At 42.6% G+C, this 25,077-nt stretch overlaps 1 protein-coding gene across 2 annotated transcripts in view; it reads left to right on the forward strand.

Annotated features, from left to right (window-relative positions):
• The window catches only part of CCDC27 (coiled-coil domain containing 27), a 259,053-nt gene extending 235,845 nt beyond the window's left edge, over positions 1-23,208 (forward strand). For both annotated transcript variants that reach the window (XM_069239955.1, XM_069239956.1), the window contains exons 11-14: positions 314-391; positions 1,184-1,396; positions 16,173-16,277; positions 19,833-23,208. In XM_069239955.1, coding sequence (XP_069096056.1) covers positions 314-391; positions 1,184-1,396; positions 16,173-16,277; positions 19,833-20,003 — 567 coding nt within the window. In that variant the 3' untranslated portion in view covers positions 20,004-23,208. The remainder of the gene's footprint in view (positions 1-313; positions 392-1,183; positions 1,397-16,172; positions 16,278-19,832) is intronic.
• Positions 23,209-25,077: the final 1,869 nt, after the last annotated feature.

Here is a 25,077-nt window from a genome sequence, read left to right on the forward strand (position 1 = left end):
ATGTTGGTAGGAATGGTTAATTTACTTCTTTTGTAAATATCTAGTTTAAACTATGTCCTTCTTGAATAAAATCCCCTTGATTTCTGAGTTTTCTAAACTTACCATGAAAACTGACCTTGATTGCCTGTAACTTTTGAACCATCCTATAAAACATTTCCCATGATCGATTTCCAATGTCCCAGAGATCGTGTCACATGGGAATATTTTATTACCGCAATTTGATTCGTGCAGAGTGGCTGTTTCTGAGGTCATATGGTGCTTCAATGCTAAGTTCATGAAGAATAATGATTGGATTCTTTCCCCCTGCCTGTAGTTTTCCAATCTTCGAGAGGAATGCAAACATGAAGAAATGTTGGCGGCTATGGAGAAGGAGAACTATGGTCTTCGAGCGGTAAATCAGATTACTTGGTGATGCAAAGAGTTTGTGGTTACAAAGCCCTGAGTCAGACTTTATTGGGCAAGCAATGTAATATACTTGTACTGGGTCGAATGGCATCAGGGAAACCTCAAAAACAAGTTTACAAAAAAGATTATGATATTACCTAAAGCTTCTCTTCCAGTTCATTTTTCCAAAAGTTCTCTAAGAGGCATCTTCTTGTTGGGAAATCTTCCGGCTTCCTAGTTCACCTGTCCCCCTTGCTTTTCAGAGAGCTGTGAATTAAACAGTATTTGCAATATTACTACTAGGCAAATGGAGATGATTCCCTCAAGATCCTGGACAGTGCTTAATTTGTAAATAAAAACATGCCGATGCCCAAATCCCTTCTCTTAAACATGTGGCTGCTGTATTTAAATGTGCGAGCACCGAATACTGAGGCGGCATAATCCTGAAGCTATCTCTGGCCTCTTTAATCCATGTACAGCCACTTCTTGCCCCTTCAGTTTACTCTTGCAGCTTGCAGCTTTCTGCTTTCTCACTTTGTGACTCCTTTTCGTTTTTCTCTTCCTCCGTCTTTCCCATATGTGTCTTTTGCTCGCAGCAAATGCTTGGGGCTGAAGTATAAGCGCCGGCCCTCAAAAATAAATGCTGGTGCCCAGCACCAGAAACAATAAGCACAAATTAAGCACTGATCCTGGAGCTCCGGCCATTTAGTAAACCCGAGGGGAGGTTCAGCATTTAGTTTTAGGCCTGTTTCCTTTGTAAATTATATGTAGAGATACATCAAATATGTGTTATCCTCAGGGTATTGTAGAACTGACTGCAGAATTGGAAAAGAGGAACAGCATCATTGGTGAACAAAAGAACGAGATTCAGAAACTTCAAGCTGAAGACACCTCCACCCGCAATCAACTGAACACTGTCCTGGGTGACAAGGGGGAGACGCAGAACAAAGCTGATGCCTTGGAATTCTCAGAATCACAATTAAAAGTGGCACTGGAAGCCACCAATGCAAAGGTAACCCATATTCAGTGCAAAGTTAACATAAAATTACCCAAAGAGCTGTGGGTTATGATCTTATGTCAAAGTGTGATACTTTCTTTTGTAGCCTTAGGTCCTGATTTATACTTTTTGGTGCAAAACTGCACTAACGCAGTTTTGCACCAAAAAGGTTTAGCACCAGTTTGCACCATTTCTGTGCACCAGCTAGGCACCATATTTATGGAATGGTGCAAGCCGGTGCAAAGGGTCGGTTAGCGTCATAAAAAATGACATTAGTTGGGTGGGGCTGGAGGTATGGAAAAAGGGGGTCTTGCACCAAAAAATGACGTTAGGCAGGTTAGAGTAAAAGAAAAATGACTCTAACCTGCCTAGAGTCATTTTCTGACGCAAAACCTCCCATACCACATGACTCCTGTCTTAGAAAAGACAGGAGTCATGCCCACCTCCACAATGGCCAGCACAGGGGACAAGGGTCCCCAATGGCACTTTAAAAAAAAAATACTTACCTGTAATTACCTATACTGACCTGGGATGAGGTTCCCCCATCCTCCGCTGTTCCTCTGGTGTAGGTGGGGGTGTCCCTGGGGCCTGGGGAGGGCGCCTGTGGGCTTATTCCATGGTGTTCCACCATGGAAATAGGCCCACAGGTCCCCTAACTCCTGCCCTGACCCAGGCGTTAGAAAATGGTGCAAAGCAAGCTTTGCATCATTATTTGACTTCTCTTCCCTCTCGTGCGTGATTTTTGCATGGGAGGATAAATAAGGCGCTAGGGCCTTAGAGTCATTTTTTGCCCGGGAACGCCTAACTTGCATCTTATTAACGCAAGGTAGTTTTCCACAGGCAAAAAATGACTTTAACTCCAACATTTTGGTGCTAGACATGCCTAGCGCCAAAATATGAATATGGAGTTAAGTTTTTGCGCCGGATTTGCGTGAGAAAATGACACAAATCCAGCACAAACAGAGTATAAATATGCCCCTTTGGCCCATATATATACTTTTTTAGCATCATTGTTTGACGCAAAAGCAGCGCAAACGTACAAAATACAATTGTCTTTTGTAAGTTTGCGCCGCTTTTGCGTCAAAAAGCGTCGCAAATGCGGCGCTAAAAAAGTATGAATATGGGCCTTAGTGTCTAAACATGAATCAACACTCTTCTGAACCTGTTAACTTCACCTGTTTAGATTCTAATCTCAGTCAGGGGTTGTGGGAGGTCACATTTTAGATGCCTCTACCATTACTTTCACTATGCAGTGGTAGGCCAATACACTTCACTAATCTCACCATGTCTTAACTTGGCATTTCCAACAAAAAACTGACTTGTGCCCAGTTTCCAGGCTTTGAACACTGTGACTAGACGGAACATGGGGCCAGATGTACAGAGCATTTTGTATTTACAAACTCTCCGAATCAGAGCCTGTAACAGCAAAAAAAAATGTTTGTAATGTACACAACCCATTTTATGATTCGTTAACAGTTACAGAATCGAAAAATGGCTTTCGAAGGGCATTACAAATCGATGTTTGCAAGTAGTGTGTTTCTGGTCACAGATCAATAAAATGTATTAGCTCCCAACATGAGGTGAAAGTGTGATTCACAAAAGGGAAGGGGCCGATTTCTGACCAACATTTTGGGACTAGTGTTTTGCACATATATCCCAATATGTCTTTCTCTTCATTGTGGTGGTTGGTGCCTAACCTCTCCTCCTTAGTCTAGTGTGAAAGAATTGTGAAAACACAGGAGTGCAAGAAGTTATTTATATTGAGATGTGATAAAGGAGAGTTGAGCCATTTTAATGGTACATTCACTTTCAGTTCTCACTTTCCTGCATCTGAACTTCTGTAGCGGGTATTAATTTTTATAGACTCTCAGTTGTTTTAATAGGTGTCTGTAGCTGTAAATCTGATTTGGAAGCTTGGCAATTCTTACCAACTACAACTAGCTATCTTTGCATCATTTTTGTTAAGTCCTATTTTGTGGGAAAAATCTCAACTCTCCTAATAATTTGGAAGAACTGAACTAAAAAGAAAACTATAGCCTAACAAAACTACTGGCATTGAATTGATCGATTGCTGAGAGCGTTTTATTACTCCTGTTAACATTTTATGTTAACAAGTTTTCTCCATGCCCCTTGCATCGTTGGATTTGAGGTGGAGGGTTCAAAAACCCATAGACACAGTTGTACTGGGTAGCACTGACACACTGCAGGCTGATCTGTCAACAAAAAGACCATCAATATACAAGGTGCGGCTGCAGAAATAAAAGAAGACATAGGAGAAGCTGTGATTCTGGCGCCTGCTCCTCTTGGTGTTTTCTGTAGTCTTCCATCGATCTGTTCTTTTCCTTTTGATTGGTGGGCAAGTCTCGAGATGTGTGGTTATATACATTCAGAGGTGTAGCTTTCAGTACTGCAGCCAATATTGATAAATCTGCTCCTAAGTAATGGGACTCAAGAAACTGACTCTATACATTGGTTCGCATTTAAATTTGTCACATCCTTTATTTTGAATATGGACATGTTATTGTAGCAGAGTGAGTCCTTTGAGTAAAGCACTCTGACTGCACCTAACACCCACCTGGTGTTTCACCACAAGGATTGCCGGGTCTTTTTAAGACCATGAGGGCTCCACCCTGCACCTTTAACTAAGGTGAGATTTAGCAACACCCCTTATTCAAGCTCCCTTATGATGTGCTGCTTGTAGCGAACGATAGTGAACCCTGGATACAGCATCCATTTTAGGACATCTTCATTCCTCACTCCTCATCCCTACTTCTCAACCCTGCGTCTCACCCATCATCCCTACTTCTCATCCATCATACATCATCCCTACTTCTCATCCATCATCCCTGCTTCTCTTCCATCATCCCTACTTCTCATCATCATATATCATCCCTACTTCTCATCCATCATCCCTACTTCTCTTCCATCATCCCTACTTCTCATCCCTGCATCTCATCCCTGCTTCTCATCCATCATCCCTACTTCTCTTCCATCATCCCTACTTCTCATCCATCATCCCTACTTCTCATCCATCACCCTTACTTCTCATCCATCATCCCTGCTTCTCTCCCATCATCCCTGCTTCTCATCCATCATACATCATCCCTACTTCTCATCCATCATTCTTACTTCTCATCCATCATCCCTACTCTTCATCCCTGCTTCTCATCCCTACTTCTCTTCCATCATCCCTACTTCTCTTCCATCAACCCTACTTCTAATCCCTCATCCCTGCTTCTCATCCCTGCTTCTCATCCCTACTTCTCATCCATCTTCCATCATTCCTACTTCTCATGCCTCAGCCATCATCCCTACTCCTCATCCATCATCCCTACTCCTCATTCCTCTTTCATACCAACACATTTTCAATTTTGTGAAACACACCTTCACACTGATTGGTTGGGAACAGCCAATCAGAGTTATGAGAGAGAGCTGTGTTCTATTTCAATGAAAAACAGCCTTCTCATTGCACATGGTGGGTGAAGAGGGTGGAGAGGAAATGCAACTGTGTGTTTGTTTCCAGTGAATTCAAGGCTGCACAATATTTCATTTTATTTAACTCAATGTTTTTCTGTTTGCACAGGCCTCTGCAGAAAGCTCTGCTGGTTTGGGAAATACAAGGAGCGCACAGCCTGGGCCATAAATCAGCTCTTGGAGAAAGGGTTATACATGTCATCTACAGTTCAACCGAAAGCCTTTCTGGTTTCAGTTTCATATGTAGAAACAAAATGTTTAAAATCAACTCTGGTGACTGCAATCCAATTCATACAAACCTTTTCTGGTTTCATTTTTATTTGGTACAAATAAAATGTTTAAATCTGAGCCTGCTGTTTATTTGTAACAAATAACATGTTTACATCTGAGGCTGCTTTTATCTCTGAGAGCTGTTTTCTTTTTCTTTTCTGAAACCAGAAAGATTTTCCATGAACTGTAGATGAACTGTATAACCCTTTCTCAAAGAGCTGATTTATGGCCCTAGCTGTGGGCTCCTTGTATTTCCCAAACCAGCAGAGCTGTACAAATGCAGCTCTCTCTCATAACTCTGATTGGCTGTTCCTAACCAATCAGTGTGAAGGTGTGTTTCACAAAACTGAAAATGTGTCGGTATGACTGAGGGATGAGGAATGAGGAGTAGGGATGATGGATGAGGAGTAGGGATGATGGCTGAGGCATGAGAAGTAGGAATGATGGAAGAGAAGTAGGGATCAGAAGCAGGGATGAGGAGTAGGGATGATGGAAGAGAAGCAGGGATGATGGATGAGAAGTAGGGATGATGGATGAGAAGTGGGGATGATCAATGAGAAGCAGGGATGATGGATGAGAAGTAGGGATGATGTATGATGGATGAGAAGTAGGGATGATGGGTGAGAGGTAGGATGATATATGATGGATGAGAAGTAGGGATGATGGATGAGAAGTAGGGATGATGGAAGAGAAATAGGGATGATGGATGAGAAGTAGGGATGATGGATAAGAAGAAGGGATGAGACGCATGGAAGAGAAGTAGGGATGATGGAAGAGAAGTAGGGATGATGGATGAGAAGTAGGGATGATGGAAGAGAAGTAGGGATGATGGATGAGAAGCAGGGATGAGAAGTAGGGATGAGGAGTGAGGAATGAGGATGTCCTAAAATGGATGCTGTACCTGGGGGTACACTTGACTTTTAAACCTGCACTACAACTTTGTGGGATCCTTCCCACTCCTCCCAGTACCTACCGGGCAAGTCGGTGCAACCAGCTGACATCCTGACTCTGCCATACCAGATTTTGGTTGCCATAAGGTGCCCTAAGATCATCTTAGTAGGTAGTGAATGGTGAGTTTACAGTTGCCTTTTAAATTATGAAACTGACTGGAAAAAAGAGACTGTACTGCTTCATGTCAGCCCCTAAAATTCCCTAATGATTATGAAACTGCCGCTGGGGCGCAATGACATCAAAGCGCCACTCAGCAGCTGTACGGGGCAGGAGCTGCTCAGTGGAGTTCCGGGTGGATGATCAATTCTTTGTTGGTTATGTGGATGCAAAGAAAGGATAAGCAGTGCAGAAGAGAAACATCTCCAGATGGGTCGTTCTCTGCATTAATATGTGCTATGCAGAGGCTAAGAAGCAACCATGCTCTTTCTACCAGAGCTAAAGCTTCGACCACTGCATTAGCATGTGGTGTTCCAGTCCTTGACATGTCAGGCAACAACGTGGGCATCTCTGCACACATTTACCAAACACTACTGCCTGGACAGTCAGGTCAGTAGGGATGGGAACTTTGCCCTTTCAGTCCTGCAGGACTTTCTAGTATGATCTTAGTTCGCAGACCCACCTCCGGGCATGGTATTGCTTGGGTATCTATTCTAAGGTAAGAAATGTCTTTATCAGATAGACAAGTTACTTACCTTCAGTAATGCCTTATCTGGTAGAGACAATATCTAATTGCAGATTCCTTACTGACCCACCCATCCGCCCTGCTCTGTGAGCTGGTTTCTAGTGATTGGGACTAGGCCTGGGCGGAGTTTGCAGAACTGCACTACACGGAGCTATGCGAAGTTCCCAGTAAATTCTGCCATGCTACGTGGACTTCTGCAAGCGGCAGAGTGCATTAGGTTGTGCCATTTGCGCTGATTTTTAGCACCAGGTGTTTGTCCCGCACTGAAAAATCAGCATGAACGGCTCCCTGCGCAGCATAAGAGGGCACTGCTTCTTTTCTGCCGCTCAAATTGATTTTCTAGTCAAGCTGCAGCTACCTCAACGCGAACAGGTTTCTCAACGTGACCAGTCGCAACCATACTGTAACTGCTCGTGTTGAGAACTTTCACTGGGAGGTGGTCTCGAGTAAGATTTTCCTTGCTTGTGCTCGCCAACTCACCATTGACGAGAGCAAGTGAGGAAAAAACTCTGTTCTGCTCCACTATGTGGAGTTTTTCAGAACTCTGCGCTCTATGCAGAACACAGAGTGGGAAAAACTCTGCAAACTCCATGAGTGGAGCGGAGTTCACAGCCCACCCCTAATAGGGATTCCTTTGGTCTATGTTCTTCATGGTTCTGCGCTTCTGGCGTGGAAAGTCACGAAAAGAAACTGATGTCAGCATTCCGGGAGGACTCGCAACACCATATCCAGCGTGAGCAACGCCGATGACAGATGCTGAACCGATCAACGCCACCTAAAGGCATGCAGGGGTACTGCCCAAGAAAAATCTCCGGATCCAGACTGACACCTGGGGAAATTCTAAGGTAAGAAATCTGCAACTAGATATTGTCTCAACCAGATAAGGCATTACCAAAGGTAAGTAAATTGTCCATTGGTCCTGTCCCACTTGCAAGTGGTGCAACATGCAGCCACCAGACTGGTATATAACCTTCTGCCTAGGACTACAGTAGAGTCAATTTTGAAATCCCTTGACTGGCTACCCACCAGGAAGCATTGCATATTTAAAGTCTTGTGTCAAACTTATCATGCTTTGTACGGGAGGAAGGGGGGCCCTCCAATTTCCATACAAAAATGTAATTCTTTATAGCCGAAAGAAGTCTTAGATCATCTGATGTGGCACTGGCTACTCCTTGTTGTATATGCACTACATGGTATGCTGGCCGCTCCTTTTCTTACTTAGCTCCACACCACTGGAATAAGTTACCTGTACAAATCCGGTCATACCAAAATCTTCTCATGATTAAAACAATCCTTAAGACATCCTTAAGACATGGTTGTTCTAAAGTGGTAACTACTACCTTTCTGCTTTTTTGGGGGGACCCTTTGGAATGAGTTGTTTGCACTTAATAAATTCTATTAACATAACAAACCTGATTTTCACTTTTCATTGTTCATGCCCTATATATAACTTTATGAGTAAACTCTATGTCTTTGCAAAGTTAGTGGATATTTCAATGGAGAATGAGCTTTCTATAAATGGCAGCGCTCTACCACACAATGCTTTTGTAATATGTTTATAAAAGTGTGCTCCAAAGCGCACCACCAGCTATATACTACACTCAGCAAATGGACATGGCTAATCTGCTGCACTTTTTCTTTGTGTGATACTTGGACTTTTCACATTCCCTAGGAGTTCAGTATTTTAACATTGATGGCAACACCCTTACTCTGAAAATTGTTCCAGCACCAGTGCTCCCCAACACAAGCCCCCCTTGGCTCGATGCCCATACATTGGGATATTGGACTATTAGGTCCTTTGCAGCTCGAACTCGCCTTACCCTGTGCCTACCTACCCTATTTATTCATTAAGAGTGCCACTATTGCCTCTTTTTTTCTTACCAGTGTGATTCCCTGATATTTCACTATTTCTTATCTGCCTTCGAAACAGATGTGGTCCAGTGATCAGGCCCACGTCACTTCCATGAAGTGCCCAGCTACCACTGTAGCCTGGAAAATGGTTAATTTTAGATTTATCTGGAGCAATCCAGCAGTCAAGAAACACTCTAAAAATCCTTACATTATCGCTGAATTTAGAAGATTCAGGGCCAAATTTAAGAAGTCCCTTGTACCATCTTGCTCCACATTAGCGTCATTTTTCTGAAGCTGATTTGGCGCTAGGTTAGCAACAATGCCCCTCCATATTTACAAAGTGGCACAATGTAAACCCTTGCGCCACATTGTGCCTGCACCAGGCATAATGTATGCGGGGGGAGTTCCGGCATTAGAAGGCCATTTCTAGTGTAATTTTTAAAGCCTGCCTAAGCCAGGTGTTAAAATGAGGCTCCCATTTTTTTCAGTGGTCCTCCTTTCAATTTGCAGGATTAACGTCAATATTTTTGGCACTAATCCTGCAACATGCCATACTAGTGTCAACATTTTTTACACTAGTTCCTAATGTGCACCATGGTGTGCCTTATCAAATATGGTGCACACATGGTGGTCTTAGGAGGGCGCAATGGGGTGCAAGAAAGGTGGTGCATCATGACATGATGCACCACTTTTCATAAATATGCCCCTCAGTTCCTAGCTTCCAATTTCACAAATTGGTTGACCCTATTAAAACACTTTCTTCCTACTATCTCAATTTATTTGTTTAACTCACAAAAACTCGTAGTACTTTGGAGGACTTGGATAGAGGGTAATTCTGGTATTAAATGGCAGGTAGCAACTTGGGAAACATTATATTCACTTAAAAAGCATATGCCGGTGGGATGAAGGCAGGAAGTGGGCATGTACTAAAAAAAATAGTTATTTTTTTTAAACAGAACACCACTTTTGAGTGAAAAACATAGGCAAAGGGCCTGGAGAATTTCCAATCTCTCCCCTTTTATGCCATCAGTCAGAAAAGGATCCCCTCTAAATCCTTTGTAATGTGCTTAGAAGTCTGACAAAATAAAATATTTGTACTCTGTAAGTAATATTTGCAAATATATTCTTTTGATGCTGTTCATTGAATATCAGCCTCAGTTTACTCAAGCCACTAAAAAAAGTATAACAAGCATTTGAAATGCAATGAGTCTCGTGTTTGCTCGAGTTAGAGCTATTGGTGTTGCAAATTCCTAACTGGACTTTTCTTGCCACGTACATTGAAAATGCCACACAAAGAAAAAGTAAAACAGATGACATAAGCAAGCCGATTCAAAGCACCACAGCCGCCATGAGCCCAAAAGAGAGACACAAAAGGAAAAAGAAGTTCGCTCACAGTCAAACGTATTGGCAATAGTGCAATTATCCATGTAACCGGGGTCGGTGTCCAAGGTGGTAACCAAACTACCCCAAGGAGGGACAAATGGAAAGCATTTACCATTGATAAAGGCTTTTTGGAAGGAAAGCCCATGAACAAGTGAAAGTGATGGGCGTGACATGGGCGTGGTTAAAAGCCCACAATACTTACAACAGCTCTAAGAGCTTATAGCGAGGTATGAGTGTGGACGATGCCATAAATCCGAGCATGTGGTACATTCACAGCTTGAAACACTATGAGTATGTGCAAAGCGTTTTTTCACCTGCAAAGTTTCGCAAACTGTTCCATTTCGTGCCTTCCTGAAAGCTGCAGAGTTTCCCAGTTTGCCTTCTCCTTTGCCTTTGCAAAGTCCTTTTCCATTTTGCGAGATAATTGTCGCCTCACAGTGAGATAACTTTTACTCTAACAGCACTGGGCCTCGTATGAACATGCGAGTAGAACTTTCCCTGCAAGTATGCCCTTTAAAGAGGTTTTCTCTGCACGGTTGCAAACGTTTTAGTATTTTTTCTCTGCAAGTTTACCTTTACCCGAGTTTGTCTAGGCATAGTGTCACTGCACAGGAAGTGAAAACTCGGGGCCTTATGATCATGTCTGTTTTAATTCCAAGGAGGCGGTCACAGGATTCATCACGGATTAGTTTACTTAGACCTGGAGATACCGCTGCAGAAAGCAGCCTGAATATGATTATTAAATGTGGGGATGAGGCCCAGTCAGCGTTAAATGAGCGCAGGTGCTACATACTTTGCTGCAGAAGTATTGGATTTCATGTAGGAGAGGCACAGCAAAAAAAACATTTAGATCTACAGCGAGGTTGCAAGGATTTCTCTAAAGCTCCGCGAAGGCTGCATGTTTCCTAAATATTAAAAGGGGCCCTGTGCATCTACCTAAAAAGACTTAGAACACGTATTGTTCAAGTCTGTTGGTATGCGAACATATAATTTGGGGAGGTGGGATCCAGCGAATGTTCAAAAGAAAAAAAGTAATGCTGCAATCCGGAAATAATGTGTGTGTGTGTATCTAAGAAAGTGTAAATTTGCATGCAGGTTTTGTTTTTTCTACTAAATCAACTCATCTCAGGGTGGTATTTATGTATGGATGACTGTGTATATATAAATGTGAAGGGATCTGAAAAGCATAAACCCTTCTACAAAGCAGCTGAGCGCTTCACAGTGAAAGGTGGATTCAGAAAAGGATTAGGGAGTCCTTGGTACAGAGAGGACGGAGGCGAGAAGGCAAAAGGGTCCAGTTACAGCTGGTGAAGATGAGGAGGGAGCAGGAGTAGAGGGAGGATTCTAAGTTTGAGGCCATTTATGAAATGGATGAGAGCAAGTCGCAAACATGTATATATGTATATATCTGACTAAATCAGCGAGAGCAGACTAAGACGGGACTTGCAAAAAATAGCCGACCAATTCTAGGTTTGGTGGTTCTTCAAGCTATCGAATTTCAAACTACTATGCACGGAGTTAGGTTAAAAAATGTGGATGAAATTAGCGAAAAAGATGGATATGTTTTCCAGTCCATTCTGGAAACTATCATCCTTTAATTACTTCATACTGTCCTAAATGTGGATTCAATTTTATGACTGGCAAACCTAATTCTTTGGCAGGCCCTGACATCGCCCAGCCTTTTCATTTTAAATGATGGCTGAGAAGCAGCCAAACATACATGCACAAATAGCTTTGTGAATTAGATGCAAAATAAGGAGACTAAACTATATGGGAGACATCTATTAAGAAGCCCTTGAGGAGAGACGAGAAGATGACAACACTACCTCCAGTTGTGTATACATCTAAACAGAAATTGGAAAATGAAGTTGGAAAAGTATTTTCTTATTATATTTACAGAATGAAAAGTCTTGCAAGCCTTCTTGCCTCGCATTTCAGCAAAGCTCTAATGAAGTTAACAATAGCAGGGCAGCCTCAGAAGATTTATGGCCCCAAAAAAGGAGACACGCATTGCCCTGTGTGCAATGTCCTGAGTGCTGGCAGGAAGTGGCCCTGGAGAGACAGACTTGAGAAGCTTCTAGGTTTAGCTACATTCTACCAGAAAGGGGATATTGTGGCTTTCGTGAGGAGTGAGCTAAATAACTGGGTGTTTCTTTTGTAAAATAAGCTTTTTTTAGGACCAGTGGTAAACGAGGACAGCACTGAAATAAGGCCAAAACAAATGTCAGCGACTTGGGAGGAGGTGGGAGGAACGGAATGCTGTAATAAAGCGCAGGCAGCTACCAGCCTTAAACACCCGAAGTGGAAAGGGAGCACCAAAGAAATAACAAAAAATAGTCTGTCCCAGCAATAGATAAAGAAACCAAAGTGGAATAATACAGTAGTTGGTCAATGCTCTAAAACAGAAAATGGAGGGAGGAAAAGGCAGAACTGACCACTAGCGAGCAAGAATTTTTAAAGGACACTGCAACCAACAAATTAAATTGCTTTAGGCCATAAGAAGTATACTAAAAGTATACACGAGGAGGACTGCTTATGCTTGACCTAAACACAAGAGGTACTCTGGATCCAAATATCGTCCACATGATAGTTGCAATAAGAAAAGAGGCAATTTAAACACTGCACGAAAGGTTATTTCCACTATAGGCCACCAAAGCCAGTTTCCTGGCTCAGCAGTGCCTGCAGTTTGTCTCACTGTCTGTGCTACAACAGCAATCATCACCAGGTGTCACTTTAAACCCCATCCTGAAAAATAAACTTTGTAACACCTCCTCAGCTTCCTCCTCAGGCCAATGTTTTGAAATTTGATTTACTTTCTGAAGCAAATGTTGATTTGTGCTGGAAATTCACCTTAAAGTAACACAAACCATTGATTTGCTTTACTTTGCGTTAAGGGTGCATCTCATCATGGTACATGGGCATTTTTATACAACCACCTATGGACGCAAAGCCCTGTCTACTGAAAATGGTAGACAAGACTTTGCGCCAAAAGGCTTGCATAATGGGGATCATTCAAGCCCCCTGCTCTTCTGTAGCATTATTTATTTATGCTACAGCGGGTCAGAAGAGTCCCCTCACCCTGCGCCATATTTACAACCCTTGCTCCACATTATACCTCCGTTAGGTATAGTGTGTGCAAGGGAGGCATTCCCCCACAAGGAGTCCCTTAGGAATGGCGCAGTGAAATATACAAGATTTCACTGTGTCATTCTAGCATTATATTTTAACACCTGCTCAAGACAAGTGTTAAAGTGACGCTGTGCTTTGTCCTATGGGCCTCACTATGCTTTGCTGGACTAGCGTCAACATTTCTTACACTTGTCCAGCAAAGGGCCACAAATACGTCAGAAATTCTGGCACAGCTATGCTAAGGACTGCCATGGTGCACTGTATTATAGATACAGCACTACCATCAGGAGCGTTTCCCCCATCCTTCCCCCCCGCCAGCAGCGGCAGCTGCAAACCTTTGAAAGAAAATGATAATAAACTTTTCTTTTGAAGGGGCGGGGCCAGGAGGGTGACGAGCAGCGAGGGGGAGTGCTCAGCACTCCCCTTCACAGCGTATGTATGTTTGGCAGGCTGTCTCGAGCCGGCCAAACATACAAGCACAGAAGGCTGTCTCTAGGCCGGAAACACAGTTACCGGGCTGGAGAGGGCCTGCACAGGCTCCCAGTCTGCCTGGGAGCACCCTGTCTGGGTGCTCCCAGCCAATCCTGATGCTGCTTTGAGCAGTGTCAGTATTGGCCGCAGGGCAGGCTGGGAGCCTGTGCCTGCAGCAGCAAGATGGGAGAGGAGCTGCACGGGCGCGGTGAGGACCGAGGTAAGTGCTTTATTTTTTAAATTTATTTTAATGTTTATATCTCGCGCCCCCCCCCGCGTGCCACGCCGTGAGCTGCTTCTGACTACCATGTTGTTGTTACGGGGCACAGGGCGTCGCAAGCAAACTGGCACATCGTGAGCAATGCACCAGTTTCTTATAAATGAGGCCCAATGTTTGAGAAAGGTTTTCTTGTAATGTTGCAAGGCTGCTGTAATGTATAGCACACCATGAAAGTTAGAAAAGTTTAAAACTTTTCAAACTTTCATTGTGTGCTGTACTCAAGGGCCTATTTATGATAATATTGTGCAGTGCAGTGCAACAAGTCACCTTGCTGCCATGCACTGCGTGGCAGGGAAATATCAGGATTGTGAGTTATATAAGGCAATACAGTACATTCCTGGCTTTTTCCCTGCACTGACCCCTTTTGGTAGCCTGGTGCCAATGCAGGTACCCTTGCAGCATGGTGCAAGGGTGCCTGCATTGCATGCAGAATTGTTTTTATGCAGCAAGGGACACCTTCATGCACAAAACAATCCTGAGAAGCATATTCCTCCTTCCACGTGTGCTGCATTCTGCAGCACACATAGAAAGAGTAAGTAACAAAGAGAAATAAAGATCTTTCTCCTCGTGATTCCTCACTTGAGACGGTGTATCTTTTAGGCTAATTCTCAGGGCTACCAGTTATGGTAAATCTGGGAATGCGTCAATAACCATGGAAGTTGCGTGGGAACACCCTGCAACACCCATGTAAAACCTTCTCAGGGCAGAGTAAGGCAAGGCAATGATTTGCGCTGTGTTGCCTTACTCCAGATTTATGGAGCCACTCAGTGCCAAGCAAAGTGATTTTGCGTGGTTTCATAAATCATATGTAAGTTTTGCGTCGCTCTTGCACCACGTTGAGTGTTGCAAGAGTGACACTAACCTGCTCATAAATAGGCCTCTGAGGCCCATATTTATACTTCTTCACGCAAAACTGTGTTAGCGCAGTTTTGTGTGAAAAAGTATAGCGCTGACGCCGGCCGGGCACCATATTTATGGAATGGCGCAAGCTGGCGCTAATGTCCTTGTAAAGGACACTAACAATGTGGGGGAGGCGTATGGAAAACCGGAGCTTGTGCGCCGAATTATGGCACTACACTGTTTAGAGGCAAAAAAGCCTCTAAGCAGTGAAGCGCCATTTTCTGGCGCACACCCCCCCCTATGGACATGGCTCCTGACTTAGTAAACACAGGAGCCATGCCCACCACTCCAATGGCCATGCCCAGGGGACAAATGTCCCCTGGGCATGGCCATTGGGGCCAGCGCCATGCAGGAGGCCCCAAGTCAGGGCCCCCTAGCGTGAAATATATTTTTTTTAAATAACTTACCGAGACTTACCCGGGATGGGTCCCCCCTCCTGTGGTGTCCCTCTGGTGTGGGTGGGGGTGAGTGGGGTTGTCCCTGGGTCCAGGGAAGGGCACCTGTGGGCTCTTTCCATGGAAATATGCCTACAGGTCCTCTAACGCCTGCCCATACCTAGGCGTTAAATAATGGCGCTAAGCAATCTTAGTGCCATTATTTAAGGCCCCCAACTCCCCTTGCTGGATTTTAGCATGGGGGATAAATATGGCGATAAGGCCATATCGTCCCTTTCTGGACAGGAACGCCTACCTTGCATCTCATTAATGTAAGGTAGGTTTTCACATCCAGAAAACAACTTTAACTCCATAACTTTGGCGCTAGATGTGTCTAGCGCCAAATTATAAATATGGAGTTAGGTTTGCGCTGAATTAGCGTACAGAAATTACGCTAACTCAGCACAAACCGAGTATAAATATGGGCCTAAGTGTCTAGGCATAGTATTTTGTATGAGACGAAGCACAGTGCATTGCTGAAAGAATGGACACCAAAGTGGGATGGCAAGACATGGCCTAAGGCGGAGGATTCAAGGGGGCCTTGAAATAAGAGTAAATGAAAAGACAACCTGCAAATATGGAGTGAAATGATCGTGTAGCATATGTTCTGCTATTGATACTCGCTGTAATTCTTATCATTGCTCTAGAAAATGCAACTGCTTGTGCAAAACTGAAAATAATTTTTTTTTAAAAAGCGTAGTATTTTGCACATGATTCCAGTACAAAACCTATGCTACATATCACACACACAACCTTGAACTATGGTGCAAGAATGTGTGCGTGCCGCAAGGCAGTCTAAATTGCGCCAGCGGATGATAGCAGCATCACCATATCTTTGTGGATGTGGGGATGTTCTGCTGTCACACTTTCACCCAGCACAATGCAGTATGTTGTTTTATACGTTGTTTTGTTTCATTTATAAGTAAATCTTGCCTGATATGTAATCTCCTCTCTTTTCATTCTAAGTTTGAAAGGTTTCGAAGTAAAATGTTGCAGGTTACCTACAGCACACCAGGTACTAAATCACCGCAAACTGAACTTTCCGACAACGAAATCCTGGCAGCCATGCAGGTACTGTTTCCCCATTCCACCTAGATCTTTGTCAATGTGCGCCAGGAATACTTATGCATTATGTGCAAAGCACCAGAAATAGACATCTTCGCCTACCTGAGACGTAGGAAAGGTAGGTGAAAAGAGGTAGACAGTAGTCGATTAGACTGTCAGCCTTATTTAAAAGTGGGCAGTGATAGTACAGCCCCCAAAATCTGGCAGGTGTCCCACCGTCACATTGAGGTTTCATGCCCTAGTTTAGGGTACAGTAAACCATTGCAAAGGCCTGATGCTAATGTGAGAGTCACTGGAGGATCCACCCAATTTAGGACGCGTCTCCAACACCGTGTCCACCTGTCCTCAATCGTCTCGTCAGACACGGTGGATCTAGATAAACAAGCCATTAAGGGCCTGATTACAACTTTGGAGGAGGTGTTAATCCGTCCCAAATGTGACGGATATACCACCAACCATATTACGAGTTCCATAGGATATAATGGACTCGTAATACGGCTGGTGGTATATCTGTCACATTTGGGACGGATTAACACCTTCCTCCAAAGTTGTAATCAGGCCCTAAATGTCCCGCACATCATGGCAGATAACGTGCAGCTTGTGAAGAATATTATTTTTATGGTTTCAGCTCCAGCAACATACCCTGCCTCCCAGTGCTGCAGTACTCCCAACAGTGCCTAACAATTGTAATGGGTACTGGTCCCATGGTTTTTGTAGTCAGTGAAAAACGTTGGTTTTTGTTCTTTTTGTTTTAGAAAAAGCTTTAAAACATGTCCTTGTTTTACATTTTGTAATTACGGTCTTACTTAAGGGTCTTTCTTGGTGTAATCTTCAGATGGCCTTTGTGGTTCTCCACTAAGAGTCTTAAATAATATTTGTTTTAAGTACTTGATGTGGTGTGAAGAACTAGCTCTTGAAGGCCAAGCAATATACATTGCAGATGTTCCTAGATGCTTCTAAAGGATAGTCCTGATTTTATGAAAGACAAAGGAGGTTACTACAGTCTCTCTTCTTGCTTTATTTGGTACAGCACTTTAAATAACACTCCTGTAATCCTGCTTATCAAGCAGGAGGTTATTAACACAAACAAGGGACATCCCCACCAATAAATAGTAGTCCATACACTATTTCCTCTTTTCTTGCTGGTAATAGTAAGGCCCATATTTATACTTTTTTAGCACTGCATTTGCTTCATTTTTTGACGCAAAAGTAGCGCAAACCTACAAAATACTATTGTATTTTGTACGTTTGCGCCGACTTTGCATCAAAAAACGACGTAAATGCGGCGCAAAAAAAGTATAAATATGGGACTAAGGGCCAGATGTAGCAAAATCTGATTTTGCGACTTGTAAATTGCGAGTCTGAGTGACTCGCAATTTGCAAGTCGCAAAATCGGATGCAGAATGGTGTCTCAGACACCTTCTGCGACTCGCTATGGGGTCGCAAAGACCCACCTCCTCAATATTCATGAGGTGGGTCGCATTTTGCGACCCCATAGCGAGTCCCTGCACTCACAGGGATGGTGGCCTGCTGTAGTCAGCAGACCTCCATGTCTGTGACTGCTTTTTAAATAAAGCTGTTTTTTTTCATTTTGCAGCCCGTTTTCCTTAAAGGGACCCCTTCCCTTTTGAGAATGAGTTACCACCAGTGTGACACTGGTGGTAACTGCGAGTTGGTTTGCGACCGCATTCGCGGTCACAAAGCAACTCTGAATTGCGATGCGAGTCCTATTTGCAAGTCGCATTCCCAAATTGCGAGTCGGTACCGACTCGCAATTTGGGAATGAGCATCGCAGGAGGCCTCTTTGCATGGCGCAAACTGCGTTTTTTGCAGTTAGCGCCATCCAAACGGCTTGCTACATCTGGCCCTAAGTGCCTTAAAAACACAAGAAGAGAGACTACATAATAGAGTCTCTTGTTGTGCAATAAAATCCTAAAAATTCATATGACAATGCAGATTAAATAATTCTGAATCCAGATCAGGTGTTGAAAATCCCATAAGCCATTCTTATCTGTACTGTAAAGAACTTGCACCAGTTACAAACGAGTGCTCCCAGATTTACATATATTTTCAGTTTCACACATTTGAAAGTAAAACAGGGGCATGCATTCTGAGTCTTAAAGAGGGATCAATTTTACACTGAAATATATCGATCAAAACAGATCTCCATTTGAGACCAAAGACGAAACATAGATTTCAGTATGTCTCCATAAGAACCTCAAATGCTGGACTGATCTCTTGTAAGAGGAATACAGTTAATGCATAGTCATGAATGCTAACCACAAGCAAATTCACTTCTAAATGCAGGGAACACGGGTCATATTCACAGGACACCATATAAAAGATACCTTCTTGCACAAAACCAATCCTGAGAAGCATATTCCTCATTCTATGTGTGCTGCAAAATGCAGCACACATAAAAAGAGGAAGTAATGAGGAGAAATAAGGATCTTTCCTTTGTGACACCACCACCTGAAAAGGTTATCTTTTAGGCTCATTCCTAAGTCTGCCAGTTCTAGTAAATCTGGAAATGCGTCAGAAACCATGGCAGTTGCATGGCAACAACCACGCAACAGCCATGGAATGCCTTCCCAGGGCAGAGTAAGGCAACGCAGCAATTTAGCTGCGTAGCCTTACTCCAGATTTATAGAGCCGCTCAGGACAAAGTAAAGTGGCCTTGCGTGGCTTCATAAATCACATGTAAGTTTTGCGCAGCTCTTGCATCATGTTGGGTGGTGCAAGAGCGACGCTAACCGGCTAATAAATAGATCTCTAAACAAGAAAAACGTGAAGGCACACGTGAAAAAGATACAATTAACAGTCACAATATGAAGTTTCCCACTAATATATTTCAAAACCAAATAATAATTTGTGAATATGACGCTTAATTATTTTATAATCCAGTCCGAATCAAACCTCAAATCAAAATCGGCTGTCCATACTCAATATAATTCATATAGTTCATTTCTTTATAATTAAGTCCGGATCCAATCCCAAATTGAAATCAGCCGTCCAAATTCAAAATCTATTTCAATTGTTGTAGTTCAAAATTCCGAATGTTTTTCACTCTTGTACAGATGTCCATCATTCACTCATATATTCATTAGTTAAAGTTCTCAAAAGTTCTTTATTTATCCGTTCCTAGTATTCTCTCCTTTCTTACTTGTACAGATGTCCATCATCACGTGTTTCGTCCGGGGAGTACCCCTGGACTTCTTCAGGACCTCCCAACGTGATATAGTTTAGAATCATATGACCTAAATCAAACTAGACAATGCATTCCAAGTTAGATCACATGTAAGTTTTGCGCCGCTCTTGCATCATGTTGGGTGGTGCAAGAGCGACGCTAACCGGCTAATAAATAGATCTCTAAACAAATTCACTTCTAAATGCAGGGAACACACGTCATCTTCACAGGACACCTTAGCATTAATCCCTTCCTAATGTTAAAGTGACTACCACATTATAAGGTTCCTGCAAGGAGACGCTAAACATATGTTATAGGGAGTGTGTTTGTATACTGAGAATAAAAATGTGTGACTTTGTCTTGCTTTTCTATAGAAGATAATTACAGATCGAGCTGATTTCCACCAGCTGCTGATACAAAAAGGAGTGAAAATGCCGCCTCTTTCCCTGGTTGAATCGCCATCAGCTGCGCCTGTGACACCAGCTATACCAGTGACACCAGTGACCTCTAAACATTCAGGCTTCAGGAAGAAAAGCACAATGTAATACGATTCATACTTACCAACTTGGGGCTAAAAATGACCGTGGACTTTTACCAACCCATCGAGGGACCAGGAGAAGATGCTTGATACAACAAGACTCCACTATGATTAAATTGCATGCATTAAAAGCAACACTTGTGTCCTAACATGGGTTCCATTGTTTTTTCTCAATATGTTGAGGCCTGCACAATGTACTGGAATATGCAAATATTGAATTATTGCAAAGTTACGTTTTAAGGCTCTCGCATCAGTTGAGGAATATGACACAACGACAGAGTGGCCCAATGGTTTGTGTGAGACCTCGGCCAGCCAACACTCTTGTAAGTTCAAACTTGAAGCGAGAGAAGTACAGGGCAAAACATGTCAAGTGCTTCCTGGTTAGAAAGTAGAGAAAGCCGAAGGTGTCACATGTATCACAGTGCAATTTGGTAAAAGCATTCTTGCAATTGGAAAATATGAAATACAAGTTGCAGAATGTCTAATAAGTAGAGATCTCACATATAACATGGGGCAAGAACTGCAGTTTTTGAGAAGGTCTCTTAATCCACCACACTCTAAAAGATACTCACTTCTTTTTTAAATATGTAGCCGTGACTAGTCAATGAGCTAGTCTTCCATATTTTGATATTCCGTCAGCGTTTCTGATAAACAAACCAACGTGTTTAATCGGGTTCACCGGTTCACCTTTTTTCAAGATCTCCAATATATATTTCTATTTAATTCGTCCTTATACAGTTCCGTTACTATTTAGACAGCATCATACTATCTTTACTTGTGGTTGCTGACAGGCTATTGAAAGCATGACATTAATAATTTCTTCACAATCATTAAGGGCAGCAATTTTCAATTGACAATAGGGACTGTATGTATTGCCTGCAAAAGCCACCTTAAACACTTTGAAGCTCTGAAACACATCTACCACTCTGCTGTTGATTCTGTCATTCAATGTCTGAAAAGCAAAGCCTAGCAATACACCTAACCATCGGCACAGCTATTTTATTCCACTGTAACTTTCACAGTACCAGCCAGGTTTCTCCCAAAGATTCAAATAGTTCAGAAGATGACAACCTTGAGTGTTCTTTGAGGAAAAGAGAATTATAAGCTGCGGTCTCAAATATTAATTGTCTTTAAAGAAGGGGACTCCATTGGGTGGTCATTGATGACAGATTGCCCCCACAACACAATAATTACAATAACTCCTACGTCTTCAGGGCAAAATTACTTATTCACTGCCTAGTGTCAATGGGGGTTGTTCAGGAACTTTATTCTCGAAATGTAGTGGTTTTTACAGGGTTTCTCAATATACAAGTATTAGATTATTGAGCTACCACACCATTGCTATCTCACTGAGGCTTACAACATAGGTCCTGAGGTCCCCAACAGTTGTTGTAATACCGTCAGTAAGTCAACAGTCCTATAGGTTTATGCTTGTAATAAAAAAATATCAATAGCAAGTTTCAGAATAGCAAGTGCGGTTGTGTAGAAAGCAGGGAATGTCTGAAAGTGTCACACATACCATGGGGCGAGTTGGCAAACACTAGAGAAACCTGTGTTTCTCTAGTGTTTGCCAACTCGCCCCATGAATTATTACACTTTAGCAGGGCAAGGTACGCATTTCAGGTGAGCGACTGATTAGTTTTGACCTTGAGCACACAATACATTGGCCCATATTTATACTTTTTTAGCGCCGCATTTGTGTCATTTTTTTACGCAAAAGCGGCGCAAACTTCCAAAATACAATTCAAAGTTTCATGTGCTCAAGGTCAAAACTAATCAGTCACTCACCTGAAATGCGTACCTTGCCCTGATAAAGTGTAATTCTTAACCATGCCACTCATATACCTCCACCCTTATTCCAACCACCAAAATCTAATTAGCATCCAAATGTAAGTTTTCATTAGTTATTGCCGACAATTGTAAAATAGCATTTTGCTCTTAGTTGAGGATAGCAATAGATATGGAAGAAATACTTTCCAGAGTTAGAACTGGTATGCAATAAGCATGTAAGAACCGTCAGTCCTTTATATTATCCTGAATGGAAGAAATGATCAGGGGTGCGCTGCCAAAACTCAATGTTCAGTAGGAATGAAGTTGCCATGAGGCTTTCCTCTCAGCAGTTTACAGTATATAGTACAATCTGTACTACAGTAGCTAAACAGGGTAACAGAGCTGATAGGGTTTATTTATGTATATGCGATCTTGGTATGATCTGCAAGTACTATGTGATATGTGCACATATCATGGTGGATGCAAGCAGGCTTGTATCCTTCTGAATTTGGGGAATTAAGGACCATTCAGTTGTTGTTTGTGGAACTATAAGACTTTTGTGTTGTTTCACATATCCTCATATCTTAAGTAAACACAGCAATCATACGTAGGGAATCAGTATGCTTAGGTGTTCTTAAATGCCATAAAAGACAGCACAAGATGATCCATAGTTGCAACAGAACTGATAGAGAGGATTCTGATAATTAAAATATTGTGACTATTGTAATGAATATTTGTGCACTAAAACTAAAATGCTGCACTTTGTAAAACCGTATTTTCCGATGGTTAGCTAAACTAGGCCAGAACTAGGCATACATTCCATCTTGAATTCTAACACAGCCATGATGTCTAATTTATTTCTCCTCTCGCCACACATAGCAAAATGTGTTATGTTATAATGGCCTGTGTTGACATGCTTTTTTTGAAGAACTTCGGAGGAAGCCTTTTGCTACCTTCTAGCTCTTCCTCTCTGTATTACTATAGGCTTATTCATAAATTGAGACATTGTTTTAAGTATAACTAGATTTGAGTTGACACATTCATTGACTTTAGGCCCAAAGGGGTTTGTTCTAATGTTCATTTTTAGGTATGGCTTTGGAATGGTGCTTGATGATGCTGTATGCCATTTTGTATTCTGATTTGTAAATTTGTGAAATGATGTATGATCATCGTATACTTATCTTGTGATTTCACTGTGTATTTCTATAAAAAAGAGTCATTTCTGGAGGTGCGCCAGAAGCAGTATACCCGATTTTAGAAAGCGGACTTCCATCAGTCTTTCTCTTTCTTACGACTTTGTCTTGACTTCTTGTCTTTCCCTTTGCTGCATTTAATTGAACCTTAGCTAATTTGCTGCACGGATTTACCATGCAGTTTGACTAACACATATTTTTGTCTTCTCTAATGCACTTTATTTATTTAATAAACTTTCATAGTTTTAACTTACAGAAGTCTTCAATTCTCTTCTAGGTTCAAGACTTATTTAATTAATTATGCTAATTCCTTTGCAGTTAACCTGTTGTCTCTAGGGACAAAGGGCCATATTTATACTTTGTTTGCGCCGATTGTGCGTCAAAAAGTTTGACGCACTTTTGGCACAAACCGTGCACCATATTTAAACTTTGAAGCCCGCGGACGTCAAAATTCCTCTGTGTGCGTCATTTTTTGGATGCTGGAAACTGCCTTCTGTTAATGACATGCAAGGTAGGTGTTCCCGCCCAAAAATGACTTTAAGGCCTGTGCACCTTATTTATACTCCCACGTCATTTTGATGCACAGGAGGGGGCGGGCCTTAAAAAAAGGCGCACAGCCTGATGTGTGCCATTTTTCAACGTCTGGGTAAGGGCAGGCGTTAAGGGACCTGTGGGCTCACGTCCTTGGTCTCTGACCATGGAAGCAGTCAGAGGTGCCCTTCCCTGCCCCCAGGGACACCCCCTGCCACTCTCGCCCACCCCTTGAGGACACCCATGGATGGGGGGGACCCATCCCAGGTAAGTACAGGTAAGTTGAGGTAAGTATTTTTTTAAATTTTTTAAAGTGGCATAGGGGGGCCTAGTTTGGGTCCCCCTACATGCCACTGTGCCCAATTGCCATGCTGTCCCCTGGGTATGGCCATTGGGCAAGGGGGCATGACTCCTGTCTTTGCTAAGGCAGGAGTCATTTCAATGGGGGTTGTGCATCAAAAAATGGCGCAAGTCCAGTTTGAGCCATGATTTTTTACTCAAACCTGACTTGCACCATATTTTGACGCACAACCCCCATATTTCCCTACGCCGGCGCTGCCTGGTTTGAGTCATTTTTTTTTACTATGACCAGCCCGCAGCGCCGGCTAACGACAATCCTTAAATAAGGCGCCCGCATGGTCCGTAGAAATGGCGTTAGCCGCCGGTAAACTTTGTGACGCAAACCAGCGCCAGCGCTGGTTTGCGTCAAAAAGTATAAATATGGGCCATAGTGCCTCATACGAGTCGAGGTTACCACAGTCTCCGATCCTGCATAGGTGCTTTATCTTAGATTATCAGAAAAGATAGGGTCAACAGAACTATACTAATCATGTCAAGATGGTACCAAATAGCTGATCACCATCAAATTTGAAGACCAACTTTTTTAAATAGAGCATACATCCACAGGGCTCAATTAAGATTTTGGCAGAGTTAAGCTTGGGGCCATTGGGTGGCTCAAACTAATGTTTCTAGACCGCATCCAAGCACCTAGATCCAACTGCTATATATTGCCTAGAATGAGGAATAACGTGGATTTGAATTTACTGGGTCAAAAACTGCATGTGGATCCCTCCTCTGAGCAGAATAATAGTCCCTTTTCTGCTTCCATTTACCAACGTTGGTAAATGGAATCAGGGCATCACTGCCAGTTTGGAGTTGCGGTTGCGGAGGTCATCTGGGAACAGAGCATGCACTTCTCTGGCTGGAGAGAGCACTGCATGCTTCTCTCATGATTTTGATAGGAGTTGGATGCCAAACCCAGACTCTTCTTCATAAAATGGTGCTTGTAGTCTTACGTTTAATGTGTTTCATGACATACATTACATATTCATGTGTTTTGTTGCTGTTGACTGGTTACTCTATGCTGAAAGGTTGAAATACTAGTTGATCTTTATGTCTTATTGCAATGACAATTGTTTGGGTAGTAAACTAAATGGTTCTCCAACCTGTAGTGATAAATTCAACAGTAAATACCACACAGAGATCATTCAGACCTTAACAGGCTTACATATGGCTTAATTGCAGAATAGTCCTTTCTATAAATCGAAACCCCCTAATGGTTATCAAAAAACGATTCATCTCATACTT

This window comes from Pleurodeles waltl, chromosome 6, assembly GCF_031143425.1.
Source record: "Pleurodeles waltl isolate 20211129_DDA chromosome 6, aPleWal1.hap1.20221129, whole genome shotgun sequence".
In the NCBI taxonomy this organism is placed as follows: Eukaryota; Metazoa; Chordata; class Amphibia; order Caudata; family Salamandridae; genus Pleurodeles; species Pleurodeles waltl.